Source organism: Castanea sativa, chromosome 3, assembly GCF_040712315.1.
Source record: "Castanea sativa cultivar Marrone di Chiusa Pesio chromosome 3, ASM4071231v1".
NCBI classification, from domain to species: Eukaryota; Viridiplantae; Streptophyta; class Magnoliopsida; order Fagales; family Fagaceae; genus Castanea; species Castanea sativa.
In genome coordinates, this window is record NC_134015.1 from 1,150,636 (window position 1) to 1,171,567 (window position 20,932).

The window sequence follows — 20,932 nt, forward strand, 5'->3', positions numbered from 1 at the left end:
TATCAATATCATGTCAAAAATAAGTGTAGCGGAAAAGTGAATAAGACAAGATATGATGACCTACGAAAACGAATGAAACAAACTAGTTTCACAGTAAAAAACCTAGGGGGAAACTTTCACAAAAAACAATTCACTATAGTAAAGAGAAGTTTCAAATCTAGTACAAAACATTTGTCCCTAGACTCTACAATCCATGTAGATGAAATTACAGTAGAAACCTTCTACCACTTCAGAACCTCTAAACTCTTCAATATATGAACGCCACCCTTTAATGTACGGATCCCAATACGTGACTAACTTCTTTGCACAAATCCTAGTACGTGACTCACTCACCAACTTGAGGAAGAAGAATGTTGGCTGCAAAGTTCTTCTCTTTATCAACAATAAAGATCAATCAGCACTTGGTTACAAAACCTTAAGGCGAAAAGACGCAGTAGCTTCTTTCAGAGAGAATAAGGCATCGGTCACCTTTTGCATGTATTCTCCTTGTTTTCTCTTATGTGACGGCCTTTAAAATAAGCCCTATATATGTCTAGAGTTGTGAGAAAAGAAACCCTACACAAATACATAAGCATGGGCCGAAAATCAGATCTATTGCGAGCTATCGAGAAGCTATCGAGCATCTAGAAGATTTCTCGATCGATCAAAGTAGCTATCGAGATTGCGATAAAGAAAAACTGAAAAGCCTCGATAGATAGCCTAGCTGTCAAGAGCTATCGAGGAGCTATCAAGATTTAATGAATCAGCACTTCTTCACTTGTTCTTTTAACAGACTTTCATGGCTTTAACACTTGAACTTTAGACCTTGTTTCTTGAAGTATTAAACACATCCTAGATCTATCCAAATGCAAGTAAAGTGCATTTTGTCAAAGGATTAGCCAATTAAATAAAATATTAACATATATTCCTAACATCAAATCACATATGTCCTAACAATCTCCCCCTTTGAAAATCGGTAACAAAACCACAACAAACAAATGAACATATGAGAGAAGTCATAAATCACTCAATTCATATTCACTTGTTAAGTACAATAAAATCTATCCTAACACAAACTCTTAAAAACTTTGCAAGAAGAGAGTTCATGGCAAGAAAGACTTTGACAACTTGTATTTCTGAAACACTTAAACAAAACTCATCAAGGCATCTTTGTGTGAAACAGAATTAAAAGATTGTATACAATAAATAAGAAACATGTGTATAAAGAGAGAAAAGAAATAACACATATAAAGATAGGTAAAAGAACATAAATCAAAATATATATAAACCAAATATAATTACAATGTATGTCAAATGGTCACAAGACCCATGTATAAGAACAATGTATCTAAAGTAGAAAGAAAAGAAAAAGATACATCAAAACCCTTACTACATCCCTCAAAATATGAACACTCAATAACACACTCCCCCTATCTCCTAATTAACCCTCCCCCTATGAGTATGACTACTCTCATCTCAAAACCACTCCCCCTTTTTATCACGAGTGACAAAGGGGTAAGTACATCAAGTAAACATCTCATCATCACTAGGTGAGCCATCATCATCATCATCCTCATCAACATCATCACTACCGAATCCATCGTCACTCTCATCCTCGGATGCCGGTGGAGATGGAGAAGAGGCAACCATGAAACCACCCATGACAGCCTGTCGTCGTGCGATACAACCAACACGAATGTTCACCTGACACAACTCATCACTAAGTGTGTCAAGGCGAGTATTCATGTGCACAAGCTGTGCCATGATAGCCTCAAGAGTCACTCCACCCGCTGAAGACGAAGAAGGGAAGGTGGATAGAGCGGTAGAAGCTAAAGGAGCAGCCGTCTCAATCTGAGTCTGCCTCAAGCAAAGTTGTGCAAAACTCCGCTTAACGGTAGCGGCATTAATGGCACACATGAAAGTGAAGTGGGGAGACTTAGGATAGGAGACAAAAAAATGGCAAAGGAGTCACGTGATAGCCTAAGGGAAGATGAGCTTATCCCGAGTCACCGTATCCCTATAGTCATCTATGAGGGAGAGAATGAAGTGAGAGGGGAAATCTATGGTAAAATCCTCAATGAGGGAAAGCAAAAAACAAGCACAAGGCTCTGTGATAGTGTTATAATGGGATAAAGGGTGTAGAACAAAAGTCATAACCATGTTAAGGAACCTCAGACTTTTAGCAACGGTCGAGCAACGGGTGAACTGACGATCACCCCAAAAAGAAGGTGTCTCACCGAAACGAGACGAGAGGTCGTCTTTGGACACTATCCTTAGACACTCATAACCAAGATAGTCAGGATGCGGTACCCTAGGAACATGTAGTACCTCAGATACAATACCCGGAGTAACTACCATGCGTATACCCCGAACACGGGTGACAAATTGGGGTATAGAAGTATCAAATTCGTGCATGTTGGAGTAGAACTCTTGAATGATCACGGAAGGACACGTGACTGAAATTCCATAAAGTGACTCCCAACCCCTACTGTGAATGACAGTGGGTAAATCAGTGTCAGAAAAATCAGACAAAATGATTTAGCGTTCCGAATGAATGTCTCGTTGTGAAAAGTTCTCAAAGAAGTCTGATTTGGCCCTCTCATCACAGAACCTTACGTGACTAACTTCTTTGCACGAATCCCAATACGTGACTCACTCACCAACTTGAGGAAGAAGAATGTTGGCTGCAAAGTTCTTTATTTCATCAACAATGAAGATTAAAAAGCACTTGGTTACAAAACCCTAAGGCGTAAAGACGCAGTAGCTTCTTTCAGAGAGAATAAGGTCTCGGTCACCTTTTGCATGTATTCTTCTTATATTCTCTTATGTGACGACCTTTCAAATAAGCCTTATATATGTCTAGGGTTGTGAGAAAAGAAACCCTACAAAAATACATAAACATGGGCTGAAAATCAGATCTGTTGCGAGCTATTGAGAGCTATCGAGAAGCTATCGAGCATCCAGAAGGTTTCTTGATAAATCGAAGTAGCTATCGAGAGCTATCGAGATTGTGATAAAGAAAAGCTGAAAAGTCTCAATAGACAGCCTAGCTGTTGAGAGCTATCGAGGAGCTATCGAGATTTAATGAATCAGCACTTCTTCACTTGTTTCTTGGACAGACTTGCATGGCTTTAACACTTAAACTTAAAACCTTGTTTCTTGAAGTATTAAACACATCCTAGATCTACTCAAATACAAGTAAAGTGCGTTTTGTCAAAGGATTAGCTAATTACATAAAATATTGACATTTGTTCCTAACATCAAATCACATATGTCCTAACACTCCTCAGCAAAATGATGTAGTAGAAAGAAAGAACAGGGTCATTCAAGAGATGGCTAGTGCCATGCTGCACAACAAAGATGAGGGGAGAAGCCGTCAACACTGCGTGTCATACAGTTAACAGGGTGTATTTCATACCCAGTACCAAGAAGACTCCCTATGAGTTATGGAAGGGAAGGAAGCCAAATGTTAAGTATTTAAGAATCTTTAGAAGTACATATTTCATTCTCAAGGATAGAAAGAATGTGGGAAAATTTGACTCTCGAAGCGATAAAGGAATATTTATGGGATACTCCTCTACAAGCCAGGCTTATCAGGTATACAACAAAAGAACCAAGAAGGTGATGGAAACTGAAAATGTTGCTATCGATGAAGTTTTAGAGTCCAGTTCTAAGAAAATTAGTGAGGAGATCTCCAAAGAAATTCTTCCTCCCGAGCCCAAGGATGTTCAAGAACTTGTTGATCAAGAGCTCGCATCTCCAAGTACTCTTGGCACTCCAAGTGTTGTAGAAGGTTCAACAAACATGCCTACCTCACCTGATTCTGAATCTCATGAAGAGAAAGGACCTTCCTTTAGGATTAAGTTGAATCATCCTCCTGAAGTTATTGTGGGAAACATGAATGAACTTACACTAAGGAAGCGTACAGTTGATAAATGTTTTGTAAACTTTGTGTCTTATTCTTGTTATTTGTCGCAAGTTAAACCCACCAAGGTTGAGGAAGCTCTTCAGGATGAAAGCTGGGTTGAAGCTATGCATGATGAATTGCTTCCATTTCAAAGGAATGATGTCTGGACTCTAGTACCTAGACTAAAAGGTGAGCACATCATTGGCACAAAGTAGATATTCTGCAATAAGACTGATGAGGAGGGTAATTTGATCCGCAACAAGGCTCATCTTGTGGCTCAAGGATACTCTCAAATGAAAGGAGTGGACTATGATGAGACATTTGATCCAGTAGCCCGTATGGAGTCCATCAGGATTCTCCTAGCCCTGGCATGTCACTTGAAGTTCAAGTTTTACCAAATGGATGTCAAGACCGCTTTCTTGAATGGGTTCCTTAAAGAAGATGTCTATGTGGCTCAACCAAGAGGATTCATTGATCCACACTTTTCGGATCATGTGTTGTACCGAAAGAAGGCACTCTATGGTTTAAAGCAAGCCCCTAGAGCTTGGTATGATTGGCTCACACAATACTTGATGTCATATGGGTTCACAAGAGGGAAAGCTGATCAAAATCTCTTCATAAAAAGGAAGATGGCAAGTTGATAGTTGCTCAAGTATATGTTGATGATATCATCTTCGGGTTGACAAAGGATGAACTTGCTCATAGTTTCTCCAAACTCATGCAAGCCGAGTTTGAGATGAGCATGATTGGAGAGTTGAATCACTTCCTTGGGTTGCATAGCCGTCAGCAAGAGTCAAGTATATTCATATCTCAATCTAAATATGCTAAAAATCTTGTGGAAAAGTTTGGTTTGGAATATGCTAGTTCTGTTAGAACCCCTATGAGCCCAAATGTTAAACTCATTGTTGATTTGTTGGGTAAGAGTGTTGATTTATCTCTCTATAGAAGCATGATAGGCAGTCTTCTTTACCTTACTACTAGTAGACCTGACATTAGATACAGTGTGAAAGTGTGTGCTAGATATCAGGCTAATCCCAAAGAGTCTCATATGATTGCTTTGAAAAGAATCAAAAAGTATGTCAAAACCGCTACCAACTTTGGTGTGTGGTATAGCAAGGACACAAATGATTTCTTAGGTAGGTATTCTGATGCAGACTGGGCTGGGAATGCCGATAATAGAAAGAGTACTTTGGGGGTTTTTTTTTATGTGGGAAATAATCTTGTCTCCTAGATGAGAAAAAAAGCAGAATTTCATCTCATTATCCACTGTAGAGGCTGAATACATCGCTGCCGGTAGCTGTTCCACGCAACTTCTATGGGTGCAAAAACTCCTCCTTGATTATGGTATTCGTCAAGAGCATCTTACCATCTACTATGACAATACTAGCGCCATCAACATCTCTAAGAACCCGATTCAACATTCTAAAACTAAACACGTAGAGATTCGACATCACTTCAATCAGAAGCTTGTCGAAGATGGTACTCTCACTCTTGAGTTCATTCATACTGATGATTAGAAGGGTTGATTTGTTCACCAAACCTCTTGATAGCAAACGGTTTGAATTCTTTCGCAAAAACATTGGTGTTATCTCCATGGATTGATCTTTTTTTCTCCTCCTCCTTCCTCATGCATTTGCATCTAGTTTTATGCTTTACTTTGTATAACATGTTTTTGGTTGTTTGTTTTCAGTTTTGCTTTTTTTTCATAAAAATTAAAAAAAAAATTTGAAAAATCAAAAAAATACAAAAACAATATGTGTTTTGTGTACATTGGTACTTGTGTACCTTGGATGGTCATTAAAACAAAGTTTTCTAAACTTTGTATCTCCTGTTGCTTAAATGAGCATCTCTATGCACAACTAAGCAAGTGAGCTTTATGGCTCGTATTTGTGATGAGTAAGATTAAGTAATCTCTTATACTTAACACTCGTATCACTCTTTTTGATGAGAAGGACTAGAAAATCGTAAGAGAAAGGCATAAATAACCATCTCACCACTATTACCCGCCAATCATGAAATGACATCTGTATGCTTCGGCATAACAAAAGTGCAATGTCAATGACATCTATATGCTTCCGCATAGCAAAAGTGCAATGTCAAAGACATCTGTATGCTTCCGCATAGCAAAAGTGCAATGTCAAAAGCTTAACATCATTGGGTATTTCTTTTCTCTCTCTTATTTGCCCATGCATGGTTTACTTAAAAGAAAAATATGCAAAGAAAAATAAAAGCAAAAAGAATCAAAATGCTTTATATATGATTACAAGCGTGTCTTCTAGGAGATGTGAGAGTTATAGGATGTACCTCGAAGGTGATAGTCCCATCAAGCAGTTATGATTGTGTGTGAGTTAAAGTGATTCTCTCATATTTCTAATCGTCATAACATGAAGACACTTATGCAATCTTGCGATGTTTTTCACACATAACGCACAATATTTTTTGCTATTTTTGATACATGTGCAAGTACAAGGAATACATGTGTTAATGTATGCTCACTAAACTATCTTGACTTGTTTTTTAAATATAAAATTGGTTAGACTTGTTTTGTGTGTGTGTGTGTGTGTGTGTGTGTGTTTTGGATCTATATGCTTAACATTTTTCATGTTGAGAGATGATTTTGAAAGCTTAAAATTTTTTTTGGATCTTTAGTTGAGTAGCATGCTTGATTGCATTTATATCTGTCTTTTTCTCTTCTTTGAAAAATTGTTTTTGAGCATTTCGACAGCTGCTGGATACCTCTCGACAGCTAGGCTATCTATCAAGCCTCTTGATCTTCCTTTCTCGATAGTTGTTATTGCAATTTTGATCCAACGAGGGTTTTGAGAATTTGTCTCGATAGCTTCTCGGCAGCCTCTCGATCTATCGAGAAAGTTTCTATCTCGTCGATAGTTGCTAGATAGTTTCTCGATCCATCAAGGTCACTTTGCTGTAGACACCTCTCGATAGCTTCTCGATAGCTCCATCTGTCGAAAATTAAATCTTGACACCTCTTAATACCTTTCAATCCATTGAGAATTGTGGTTTTCTATATATAGCTTCTATGCAAATTTCATTCATTTTCTCGATCTCTCTTGATTCTTTCTGACTCCTCACCTCCCCAAACACCCTTCTCTCACTCTAAACCTCTTCCTCACTCAATCTTCGGCCTCAAGGGTGAATTCTTCCTCTGGTATGATCTTCTTTCTCTCATTTATCATTCATTTCATCTTTTGTGACCTAACTTTTGGGGTTTTTGAAAGATTTTGGGGTTTCTCAAAATCAATGAGGTTTTTGCAAAAATTTTGGGTTGGGTTTTGTTTCAATGATCTTAAATGTTCATGCATTGCATCACATTTGCATTTTCACAATGGTTCATGTATTATAGATGTGTGTTTAATATGTTGAAATCATGTATGCTGGTAGGATTGGATTGGGCTGAGCCATGGTGTTTTTACTGTTACATGTCACATGCTCATGCATTTTTCATGCATACGTACCTTCTATTCTCTATCTGTTGATATTAATCAGTGCTTGGTACTTTTCTATTTGTCTCTCTTTCTCTTTATTTGAATAGCTTGCTCTATGGCACCTAAGCGTAGACGGAATCCTCTTCGTTCTGAGGTAGCTTCTTCTTCTCCCTCTACTGATCCTACACCCTCTCACGTTCGATTCCGTGATGAGAAGGCCCGTACATACTTTTTGGAGAATTTTTCCCAATGCGGCATTCATTCGGAATGCCAAGTCGTTTTATTTGGAATTTTTCGATACTGACCTTCCCACTGTCATCTACAGTAGGAGTTGGGAGTCACTGTGTGACATCCCAGTCACTTGTCCCTTCATGATCATATATGAGTTTTACTCCATATGCACGGATTCGACTATTTTGTACCTCATTTTATCACTCGTGTTCGAGGTACACGCATTGTAGTCACTCCGGGTCTTATATTTGAGGTGCTACACATTCCGAAGGTAGCGCATCCTGACTATCCCGTTTGTGATCGTCTTAAGACTATGTCTAAAGACAAACTCATGTCCCGATTCTATAGGACATCATCATCTTGGGGTGAGCATCAAAACACCCCTTACTCGGCCTTTACTAAAAGTTTGAGGTTTCTGAATATGGTGATGACATTTACCTTACATCCCTTGTCTCACTATAATTCTATTACTGAGCCTCGTGCTCGATTTTTGTTATCCCTACTTGAGGGACTCACTATTGATTTTCCCTCTCATTTCATACTATCCCTTATAGATGTCTATAAGGATACAACAACCCATGATGCGCTCATTTTTCCTTCTGCTATCATGCAAATTCTTCGTCATGTGTCTGTCTCCTATCCCAAGTTTCCTTAGTTCTCCGTGATGTGTGCCATAGACATTGCTACCGTTAGATGGAGCGAGGCCCAACTTTGACCAAAGTGGCCATGGACTGGGACGATGACTCCTCCAGCTTCTTCCGCTCCATCTACATCTGCTCCTTCTTCTTTTGCGGGTGGTGTAACCCTCGAGGCTGTCATGGCGTAGCATCAGCACATGGATGCTCGCCTTGATACTCTCACTACTCAGATGTATCAGGTGAACACCCATGTCGGTCGTATTGCTAGACAACAGGCTCGCCTTGGTGACTTCATCGTGTCTCCCTTTCCTTCTCTAGAGGCTTCTGAGAATGAGGACGATGGTGGTGACCCTAGTGGTGCTATTGATGGAGATGAGGCTTCTAGCTCTTTTAGTCATGATGGGATGACTGCTTCTCAGTGACTTACCCTTTGTCATTCGTGACAAAAAAGGGAAGTAGTTTTGGGTATGAGAGTAGTCATGTATTTAGAGAGAGACTTAGTTATAGGAAATATTTTTGTTAGGGGGAATTTTATTTATTTATTATTACGAGGGATGTAGTAAGGACTTATTGTATCTTTTCTTTTCTATCTTTTTTAGATACATTGTTCTTACTTTGTGAAAGCAAATCTTGTATTCATTTTGATATATATATATATATATATATATATATATATATATATATATATATATATATTGAGGTTGTTATTACATTCTTTCACCTTTCTCTTCATGTGTTGTTTCTTTTCTCTCTTTATTCACATGCTTCTTATTTATTGTATGCAATCTTTTATTTTTGTTTCACACTAAGATGCCGTAATGAGTTTTGTTTAAAGTGTTTCAGAAATACAAGTTGTTTAAATCTTTCTTGCCATGAACTCTCTTCTTGCAAAGTTTTTCAAGAGTTTGTGTTATGATAGATTTTATTGTATTCAACAAGTGAGTATGAGTTAAGTGATTTATGACTTCTCTCATATGTTCATTTGTTTGTTGTGGTTTTGTCATAAATTACCAAAGGGGGAGATTGTTAGGACATATGTGAATCATGTTAGGAGCATATGTCATTTAGAATTAACTAATCCTTTGACAAAACACACTTTATTTGTAATTGGGTAGATCTAGGATGTGTTTAATACTTCAAGGAACAAGAGTTCAAGTCCAAGTATTAAAGCCATGCAAATCTGTCCAAGAATTAAGTGAAGAAGTGCTGGATTTTAAAGTTTGATAGCTAGCTCGACAAATAGCATCTATCAAGGTTTAAAAGGCAGTTTAGCCCGATGCTTGACAGTTGCTCGATAGATAACCTATCTATCAAGATTTATGAAAATCAGTTTTTCATATCTGATTTCACACCAATCCATGTATATTTGTTTAGGCTTTATTTTCTTACAACCCTAAACATACATAAGGATTATTTTAAGGACCGTCAAGCTGATACAACTTAATGAAAAAGTTTTTCACAAGCATATTGTGACCGGAGACACATGCCCTAGTTCATCGTCCTTTTGAAGCTGTTGCGTTTGTACGTCGTAGGGTTTTGTAACCAATAAGTTTCGTGATCTTCATCATATAATGAACTGAAGAACTTTGCAGCCAACATCCTTCTCAAGTTGGTGGTTAGTCACGTATATGGATTCATGCATCAATAGGTTAGTCACGTACTGGGAGCCTTGCATTGAAAATGAAAGATTGTCACTACAGAACAAATTCAATTATGTATTGGAGTAAGGGTTCAACTGTAGGTTGGTATAAGGTACTGGGATTCTTTTACTTTTAACCGCTTGTTGTGATAATAATGAATTCTCGTGAGTGATGACCATAAAATCACCCAGTGGGGTTTTTGCCTTAGACGTTTTCTCCATTCATAAACAAATTACCGTGTCAACTTTATTTTTCGCTGCATATTAATTTAGTTAGTGATTTGTTTGTGCTACCACGCATATTGCATATTAATTGGATTAATTAATTAACTTGGCTGAATTAATTGGTTAATTCATCACAAGGGGTCAATACATTCTTGGCTTATCAATTAAAGGAAGAATTAGGATTTTGTTAGCATTTGGGAAAGCCATGGGCAGAGGAAATGGACCAGATGAGGTTTTTTTATCATACCAAATTTATCATTTTTGGGTATTTATATCAATTTCACTTGATTGGGTTTGACTTTTATTGGATTAGTTAAAAAATTTGTTCAGCCAATTCTAAAATCTAAATTTTCAAGGGGGCTAGTGATAAATTTTGGTTTAGTTTGTGTTTTTTTTTACTAGTGTTGAAGGAGAAAAAAAAAACTTTTATGAACTCTTAGTGTAAAACTTAGATACAATTCTTTAAGTGTAGTACATAAAATTCTCCAATTAATAAGTGAACTTTTTGTGTAGAAAATGGAATTCGATGTTTTGGTTGTTTGTTATTGTTGCTAATCTATCACATTTGTTTTCTATTCAAATAATTAAGAATGAAATTTTGATGTTTGTCACATCTATGTGTAAATCAACAAGGGCTGGAAAATTTGCATCCTTAGCTGCAATTGTATTTGTCTTTTTTAGATCCATATTTTGTGCAATTTTATTTTTCTTAAATCAACGATTTCATTCTAATACTTAATCAGATTATTTGACTCATAAAAATAATTTATTGGCCATTTAATTTTTCTATTTTGGTGTTTCAACTTAGCTTGAAGCTATAAGAAATTAAGTTTAATTTCAAAGATATTATAAGCTTATAATATCTTTGAAAGGTTTTTTTTTTTTTTTTCCTTTTTCTCTATGTGGGATTTGAACATTGTATTTCTTTTTCTCTATAGAATAATACTATTGCTTAAAAAAAAAAAAATTCAATTCAAAATAGTGTTTTTAGTTTTTTCATTATGACACATGAAACAGAAAGTCCTATATATCATCCGTTAATTCGATGGAATAGTTCATCATATCATTTTGTAAGAAAAAGGATGCATAAGTTTTTCTCTTTGTACTATATGTCAAATTGATTCCGTATATATGCTTATTACTGAATTTTGGCATCTAGAATCTAGCGGATGATCCTTCCCCTCAAAATCTCAGGCCCCATCATCAAGACGCAGCAAGTGATCAAACTCAAATTAAACTCGATCGGAAAACAAAATAACCACCTCATCGAAATGAAGAAGCAGCCAAAATCTGAGTATGGACCATGCTCATGATAGCGTAGCGTTTTTGTTTCTAATTTCTAATCATGTAGTCATTGTATTGTTTCTTTCTTTTTGCCCTAACGTACTGGGAATACTAGGATGCCTTCATAACCCGTGCCGCATGCTATACGTTAACATATACTATTGTCCTTTTCTTGCTTTTCCGTGAATGAAACTTTTTTTCCTTAAAAAATAATTATTCACTAGTGGAGATGCACGGGATTCATGGAAAACAACAGTACAGTTATCTATTATTGTATAAGATAATATAATCCAAACTTTCCTCAAGACTTACCATTACCAATCAAAAGATACAGCTGAATAAAGAAGATCCAAGCATCACATAAAATCTTAGCTATTTCAAATATTTTAAAAAGATATTTCAAATATTTTAAAAAGATATGGTCAGGTTAATGAATGACCAGCCATTGATTTTGTTATATATGAAGAATAAAACTTTATAATATTTGTAGATTCTAGTTAACTCAACTGATAAAATTTCTATTAAGAAGTGACAGAAGGTGTCTCTTGCATAGAAAATTTGTCTTTCCTATTATTTCCCCAACATTAATTGGTATTTCTATTATCTACCTAGGAATAAGTCTAGTGCCACAACTTATGCCACAAGTATTAATCGGTCTTTCCTATCATCTCCCCAACTCAACATTAATTATGATCGCCCTAACATTAATTGTGTTTCCTATTATCTCCCCCAACCCAACATTAATATTGCAATTTTTCCTAGTCATCTCTGCAAGAAAGAAACATACATGTGAAAGAAATATACATGTGAAAGAAATATACGGTGCGGACATTACTTTTTTTGCCCTCAATCCTGAGGTTGCGCAAGACAAAAGCAGAAGGTTCTGGGCCGAGGCAATAGAACGCGAGAGTTCGCGGATCCACCAGGTCGTCCCAATCCTCAATCGTCTGCGCGTACTCAATCGCCTTCTCTACATGTTCCTTATACCTACTCTTGAGCTTAGGGCGCCTTTTAATTGCGCAAAACAATGGACAGAGAAGTTAAAAACTAGAAAAAGCAAACTCAACGAAACTCGGTTGACGGGAATAAGTAATGACGCACCTAAGGTAGGGGTCCTCCACTAACGAGATAGCCTCGGGAGTTCACCCCAAACCCCTCCAGAGGGGGTTTCAAAATCGTCCCCCGACACAAAGAAGAACCGGGACTTCCAGTACCTGAAAGACGAGGGTAGATTTTGGACGATCCTGGTCCTCTTTTCCCATGGGACTAGCTCATAGTACCCGAACTCTTTGGACTCCTTTAGACGGTACAAATAGGTGAGCTCGTCCACCCTAAGCTCTCCACCATCCGTAACGGCCAGCCATATTCCCATACAACTAACCAGTATTCTCCAGGAGTTGGGCATGAGCTGCCCCGGAGCAATACCGTAACGGTCTAACAACTCCATGAAAAAAGGATGGACCGGGAGCCTCAACCCGAAGATGAAGGAAGACTCATAAAAACAAACCTCCCCAGGAAAGGAATGACAGGCTCGATCCTCCTTGGTGGGCAAACGAACCCTAACTCGCTCCGGGAACTGAAATCTATCCCTAAATCGACCCAGAGTCTCGGAATCCAGCCCACATACCTCTCTAAGGGCATGGAAAGCCCTGAACTCCCGAAAGGAAGAGACGGCTGTGTCTCCCCCCACTGGGTCGTCACTAGACGACAACCCAGTCTCGAGCTCACTAGTCCTCACCTCGGACATCTCTACCCACTCCCTTAACAAATTCCCCAACCAATTGACGGATAGACAAAGCAATGGCAACAAATCGGCCACCACTACTCCCAAACCGTTACCCTTAGAAACAAAACCCTCAAGGCTCGGAAAAATGCCTACAAACCCTCCTAAGCGCGCAAAAAGGGAAGAAATTGAAGGACAAATGGTCCAAACCTCAGAACTATCAATCATAGAAAGACCAAAGAAGCTTAAAAAAGAAAGAAAGAAAAAAATAAAAAAAAAAAAAAGAGGGAGAAAAAGGGGGTAATCAGAAATTCATTACAAAAAAAAAAGGGGGAAAGAAAGGAAAGATCGAAAGGGGAAGAGAAGGACATACCTCGGATGGAGAAGGTAGAGAACCCTGCCTTGCACCAGCTTACAGAAGAAGTTGGAAAAATGGAGATGCGCACCGGTTTACAGAAAAAATCAAAGAGATAGGAAGGGTCAGAGCACAAACAGGGAATTTGAGGAGGTGAAAAACAAAAAAGAAAAAGAAAAAAGGGAGTTTTTAAACGAAGCCCAGAAAAATCGTAAATTGGCGGGAAACCCAAGGGTCGCACAAAAGAAACAGTAATTGCACCCACCAGTAAGCGCCACGTGGCCACAACCAGTATAGCGCCGCCACTACGCCTTTATTACGGCACGAAATCCCAAAAGTCGCCTGCAACTCAAACGATTCGCATTCTGTGGACGACGTGACATGTCACGTCGACCACAGAATTCGGGGGCATCTGATGGGGACGACGAGAAGGGTTCACGGACGGATATAATGTTGCAAACGACCTCTACTCCCCCATGACGAACAAAACATTGCCACGTCACTGACGATGATACCAAAATCATTCAATGCCGGCAGTAATACCTCGAGCGGTTACGACACCAGCTGGGTAGACCGTTGGAAGCGTATTAAAGACCCGTTACTCGGCTAGGAGCGCCATTAAGCCAAGAATTAATGCCACAACGGCTAGACTCACAAAAAAAGGTATATAAAGCCTTTGCACCACCAACATAAGGTAAGAGACATCAACACAATTGTATGAGAGGCGAAGTGATTCCTTTATAAAACTCTTTTTCTTTTGTGCTAACTTTGGCATCGGAGGTGTTGTGGCAGGCACCGCATTGGTGACCGACTAAAGAAACTTCTATCTCATCCAAAAACGCAGGAGCGATCCAGTCATCACCTGGACGAACTACCACCAGCTGACGTTCATCTGGACGAACCCTCCTCAACTGACGATATTTTGCTTCATCAATTCTTAAAGTTTTTTTTTAGTTATGATAGGGCAAAAATGTGTTGACCCCTTGCAAAATAATTAATTACCCAAGTTAATTAATTAATTTCAATTACATGCAATAGCATGGTAGCACAAACAAATCACCAATTATACCAAGTGCAGCGAAAAATAAATTTGACACAAGTGATTTGTTTACGAATGAGAAAAACCTCTCAAGCAAAACTGCACAGGGTGAATTTAAGGTCACCACTTTCAAGAATTCACTATTATCAATCACAAACGGTTACAAGTATAAGGAATCTTACCAAACCCTCTATCTTATCCCGAAATACCAATCTACAATTGAATCTTTACCCCAATACACAATTGGACTTGTATTGTAGCAGCAATCATTCCGTTCAATGAACAAATCCTAATACGTGACTAACCAATAATGCACAGATCCCAGTACGTGACTAATTCCTTTGCACGAATCTCAGTATGTGACTAACTTCACAACAACCCTTTGATTGATGTAATTGATTTGCAACAACTTCATATAGAAACACCAATAAGATCTTCAATGATGGTGTGAGAGATTTTGCTTGATTACAGAACCCAAAGGCGTACAAGAAACGCAGCAAGAATTATTTCTTCTGTAGAAGGAGGCTAGAGTTTTAAAAAAAAAAAAAAAAAAAAAAACCTTATGAAGCTCTCTAGGGTTAGGTTTTTCTTTTTCCACTACCTCCTTTAAATAAGAGCTTAAAGGGCTCTCTTATTCTATATAAGTTTACATAAACCTTGGGCTTTTCTAGTCCAATAAGGATTATACAAACTCATAAACAAATAGTCTTTGTAGAATAAAACGTTTCTAACTATATTCTGAATCCCATAGTCTTGACAGATTCGGTATGTATCGAGCTTCCACTTTAAATCTTGATAGAAGTCCTTTCTATCGAGATTGATGTCGTGCTTTAATGAACAACTTTTTCTTCACTTGTTTTGTAGTCAGACCTTCATGATTTTAACACTTGACTTGAACTCTTGTTTCTTGAAGTACTAAACATATCCTAAATCTACCTAATTACAAGTAAAGTGCATTTTGTCAAAAGATTAACCAATTTACATAAAATATGTCACAAGTTACTTTCTCAGTAATTTAATTTTATTATTATTTTACATACAACAGGAACAAGTGCATTTAAGAACGTTGATAGCTTGACATGGCCCAAGGAAACGTCTTTTTAAAATTTCTCTTGTCAACAAACCAGCTACCATCTCCTTTGATGACACGTAAGCAATGAAAATTTTATTTTTAGTACCATATCAAATAATAGTAATATTGACGACTAATATGTTGACCTCTTATACCGAGCTCACCATTTTTAATAGTAAATATTGCAACTTGTTTATCACAAATGATTTTATAGACTCCTCTGGTATATTTTAAATTTAGATTTTGAAGAAAACCTTTTAATGCTTACAACATGCAGTAAATATAAAATACAAATATATTTTTTTAATGCATCTAACGTTGCATTACTTCCTGGTATACTTCTACAGATTTCAAAACAAATATAACAATATTGCTGTTAATAATGTATCTCACCCATGGTGTAAGGCTATCGTGTAACCTTTCAAGATTTGCAAGTAGAAGGATGAATAAATATTAAATCCCTTTATTACGGCTCAGAAACATTTGTTATTCATAAAAGTAAAAACACATAAGATCTTTCAAATTACTCTTCCAACAACATCATTCCTCAAGGCTTAAAAGCATTTCTACAACCCGATTCATGGTGGGTCTATCATCCTTGTCTTCTGCCACACATTGCAAAGCAACTTTGATCAGAAGTTCCATCTTAGCCTTATCATATTTACCAGCCATCATGGGATCTATAATTTCCTCAATCCATGACATTGTAGCATTCTCAATGTCAATAGTCTCTCTTACTAATGTGACCCACCTCTTATGGTCTCTTGTCTCTCCACTGTCAGAGTTATGCAAGCCCTTTGGGCTCTTTCCAGTTACCATTTCTAATAGCACAACCCCATAACTGTACACATCCACTTTAGAAGTAATGGGAAGATTGTAGACCCATTCAGGAGCCATATAACCTCTAGTCCCCCTCATCTTGGAGAAGCTTAAATGATCAACTGCACTTCTACTAAGTAGTTTAGACAGGCCAAAATCTGCTACCTTTGGTTGATAGTTAGCATCTAAAAGTATGTTTTGAGGTTTTACATCACAATGCAAAACCCACTCCAAGCACTCTTCATGCAGATAAGCTAGGCCTTTTGCAGTTCCCACAGCAATTTCAAACCTCTTGTTCCAATCAAGTGTACTAGAACTAAGATTTTCAGCTAAAGATCCATGCTCCATGTACTCATACACCAGAAGCTTATGATTTCTCTCTACACAATATCCCCACATCTCAATTAAGTACATGTGGTTCAACATCCCAATGGTGTTCACTTCTGCTAGAAATTCAGCTTCTCCTTGGTTGGCTTCATTGAGTCGCTTGATTGCTGCAACCCGCTGATCAGGCAGTACACCTTTGTATACTATCCCTCCTGCTCCTTGTCCAATCACTTCTTTAAATCCTCGCGTTGCCTTCCTTAGCTCATCAAAGGTGAATCGTTGAATTCTATTAGTCAGGAGGTAACCTTGTGCTGCTGAGTTTGAATCTTTTCTACTTCTTGACAAGAAAAGCCAAACCAGGACAAGACAGGTCACCTCAATACCTCCCACAGCAGTGGCAAACCAAAGCAAAAGCTTTACCGTCTTATTTTCGTATGTTATTCTTTGTTGCTTGGAATTTTTGTCAGAACATTCTAACCTCAATTCTTCACCAGGAGTCTTGTTATAGGAAAGACCAATTCTGGGTACTATTAAATAAAAATCTCCTTCAAAATTTGGTGATTGGTGACCATTTAGTAGCAGAAACTTGGGGTAACAATTATATGCACCCACAGTACCGTTGCTGCTAAATTTAAATTGAAAACCTTTGCATTTACACCGATTCATGCATATATCTTGACATTGCTGCAAGGTAACATTAGGATAGTAGTATAGATCTGAGCCATAGTATTCAAGATGTTCAAATTGGACAAAGCTTGCCTCATCTGTACGGTTGCAAGAGAGACTGAATTCCGGTTCACACCCGTAAGACCAATCAGTGTGATCTTTCATCTTGAAGCCCTGCAAGCAAGAGCATCTCCTGCCAGAAACATGATCATAAGTACACAGACTATTGGGTCCACAGATTCCATGAATGTGGCAAGGTTGAGAGAAGGCTTGCCATGTGACAACCCAATCCCAACTCCCATTCATCTTTTGCAAACTGTATAATCGAAGATTGCCATCAGGATCAAGCGTTAATCGTCTGTGAGTTACTGCACCAAAATCTGCTGCAAAGAATTTGAATTCATCAGATGACCAGAAATAGCCTGAGTCATCTAGTAGTGCTTGTCTACTTGTATTGTACTTAGACCTTCCAACTTGTCCGGGGTCTTCAACCCAAGGGTCCGGCCAGTACAGACTTGTCATTGTTGGACTTTGAAAGAGCAGGCGGAGCACATTATCATTGTCAAAAAAGAGCTTGTAGTAGCCAGAGGAATAGTCATCTTGGCTTCTTCTTGAGATAAGGCTTGAAACCATGGTGAGTTTTTGGTGGGGAAGAAGAGTATCTGTTGGTGAATTAAAGCTTTGCCAGATGACAACTCTTTTGGAATTATGAAGAACGAGATTGCCTGTGTTCAGGAGCTGTAGTTGAAAATTGGTGGCCTCGGATGAGGTCAGGGCTGGTGCTATAGTGGTCCAAACGGTGATACCAACTGAGTTGGTCAGGATAAGTTTTCCTTCGTTCAAAACTGAGAGTTGTGAACCTCTTCCATCAACAGGACCATCTCGGTTTGCCATCCAAACAACGGTGGAAACTGTGGATTTGTTGAACCATATAGCAAAGCAGAAAGCGTTGTCACCAACTGAGAGAAAACCTGCTGAGTATTCACCATTTGCTGAAACCAATATGTCATTTGGGTTCTCAACAGATAGAGAAGTGCCTCTGAGTGTGTCAAAAGTATTAGAGGAAGATAGAGGAAGAGTTTGTGACAGACATAGAAAAAGGAAGAAAAATGAGGTGTCCATGAGAAATGCAAGAGGTATTGCACGATCGAGATCAATCTACTTGTTAAATGTTATTCATTCATACCGTATATATATATATATATATATATATTTATAATTGAAGATAGCAAATGCTCACAAGTCAAAACCAGAAGTCGTTGTTTTCCTTGCTAGGCAAATGGCAAATAACGAAACCTTTCAGTTTGCAGACCAAGACTTGGCACGTCATGCTAGACAAGTGAGAAAAATTAATGAAACACTATATAGATATTGATAGCATAGGATATCCTACCTGCTATTGGAAGACTTTGTTTAATATTACCAAATATTGTAATTTGTTCCTGCGAGTACGGCATCTAGAGAATTTTGCTATTGGAAGAGTTAATCAAGATAAAGTCTAGGTCTTGGGGGGGTTTTTTGTTTTTTTTTTTTTTTTCAATTTTAGGACCATTATATTAATTGCTCAAGACACAGAAAATGGGAGTTGTTAGTAACATTATTTTCAAGGTGCTAGTGACATTATTTGACCACTAATAATATAATAATCATTTTAAGCCCTTCCCTGAATGATCTTCTCGGTCAGTTGTTGAATAATGGTTAAGTTTTTTTATCCAAATTCTCTTTCTTTTGGGATAAATTTCAAAGTAAACACAATACATTGTAAAGTTTCATTTGAACTTCTGACTATCCTCTAACGTGGATATATGTTATTGGTGGATCACAATTCCGTTCCCTTCGACTATTCTAATAACAGGCCCGCAAATCACGATATTGAATGTCATAAATGACCTGAGTATGCCTCCATTACTTATCACCAATTAATTGATTTTAAAATCAAATGGTACATCTCATGGTCTAACACATGCATTTTACATTCGTCAATTTCACATATGACAGCCATTACAAACACCTGTTACCAAAAATGTCAGTCAACTTTTGTTAAATAAGCAACTTGCTCTAAAATAATTTTCAATATATTGGTCAATAGTATAGCCCATTGTGGTTTGCTAATTAATTTTTCCTATTAGCAGCTGGGATTCGGGCAGGTGGGATCTACTTCTAACTTCAAAATGCTCTCACTTGGGATTGGGGGCAAAACGTAAACAGATTTTGATGGGACATAACATCTTGGGTGGCTTCTAATTAAATAGTTAATATAATATATAAAGACACTGTTTGATCTAAAAGACTTAAACTTATGAGTTTTGGTTCAAATATATTATATTAATCACTTACTCTTATCATTATTTATTCAATGAAAGACCTCACTTACTCGTATATTCTTAACAAATTTATTATATTTTTATAGAAATTTTCATGAATAAGAAAACAGTTTTTTATTTGTAGATTTAAAGGGTACAGACGTAACAAAATTCTTAATAAAATTCTTAAACGTTTGAATATTGTAATCTTTGTATAATAGGTTTATATATGGGGTTTTTTATTAGCGTTGAATCAAGGATAATAGTAACAAGCATCATTATTGGGCAGGTTATCCCACGCCATGTTTGACAAAGACAATGACCACACGAGTCTCACATGAAACTAGAAAATATTATATTGATAGCATAGGATATCATACTTGTCATTGGTAGTGACGGAACTATAATTGGACTAAGGGAGGCAATGGGCCCCCTCTAAATTTTTTCAAATTTTTTATAGTGTGTGTGTATTAATTTTAGCAATTTATTTCAATAAATTTGCACTTTGCCCTCTCAACAATATTATTGATCTTTTTAAAGGCTATAACAAATTTTATTGATCTAAAATTTGAAATAAATTTAAAAGCTTAACAACAAAATTTACCAATAACAAACTTAACCCCAAACAACACCCCAAAACAAACCCATGCAAGTCACAAACAAAAAATAAAATCAAATAAAAAATTCCTAAGCCAATTCTAACTAGTCCAAGTGAACACCCACACACATTTGACAACACACAAGACACCAAAAAAAAATGTAAAAAAAAAAAAAAAAAACCTTAACTTTCTAAATTGAGAAGTGCTACGTCTACAACATTTTCACAACAAATCACATGCGGTAAATTATTATTAGTTCTAATTTGAATCCACAACTTAAATTACTTTTTTGCTCACTCATAACAACCAATAATAACCTATCACTTACGATTTATTGTGAAAATGTAGTGAAAATATTGTGGACATAGTATTTCTCTTCTAAATGAATGCTTACTTGGTGTTTCAAAAAAAAAAATTTTATACTTTTGCCTCCCCTAGCTCTAAGTCTTAGCTCCGTCCCTGGTCATTGGAATACTTTGACTTTTTTTTTTTAATTTCTGAATTTTTATGACATATTTACTTGTTTTTCCTAGGAATTTATATTGTTAAGGCTATTGAGTGAAAGACTAATTGAAAAGAGAAAAACGGAAACAACAATATAATATGGTTTACATCTACATTGAAAAGCTCTTGACAACTATATCTTTGTTATTCATATTTATATAAACATAAACACAATA

The 20,932-nt window shown here is 37.1% G+C and overlaps 1 protein-coding gene across 1 annotated transcript; it reads right to left on the reverse strand.

Moving 5' to 3' along the window:
- Nucleotides 1-15,929: 15,929 nt before the first annotated feature.
- Nucleotides 15,930-18,503, reverse strand: LOC142629436 (putative receptor protein kinase ZmPK1). The gene has a single exon (XM_075803427.1). It carries the CDS (start codon nt 18,470-18,472, stop codon nt 16,079-16,081), a length of 2,394 nt encoding a protein of 797 aa, XP_075659542.1. The 5' UTR covers nt 18,473-18,503; the 3' UTR covers nt 15,930-16,078.
- Nucleotides 18,504-20,932: the final 2,429 nt, after the last annotated feature.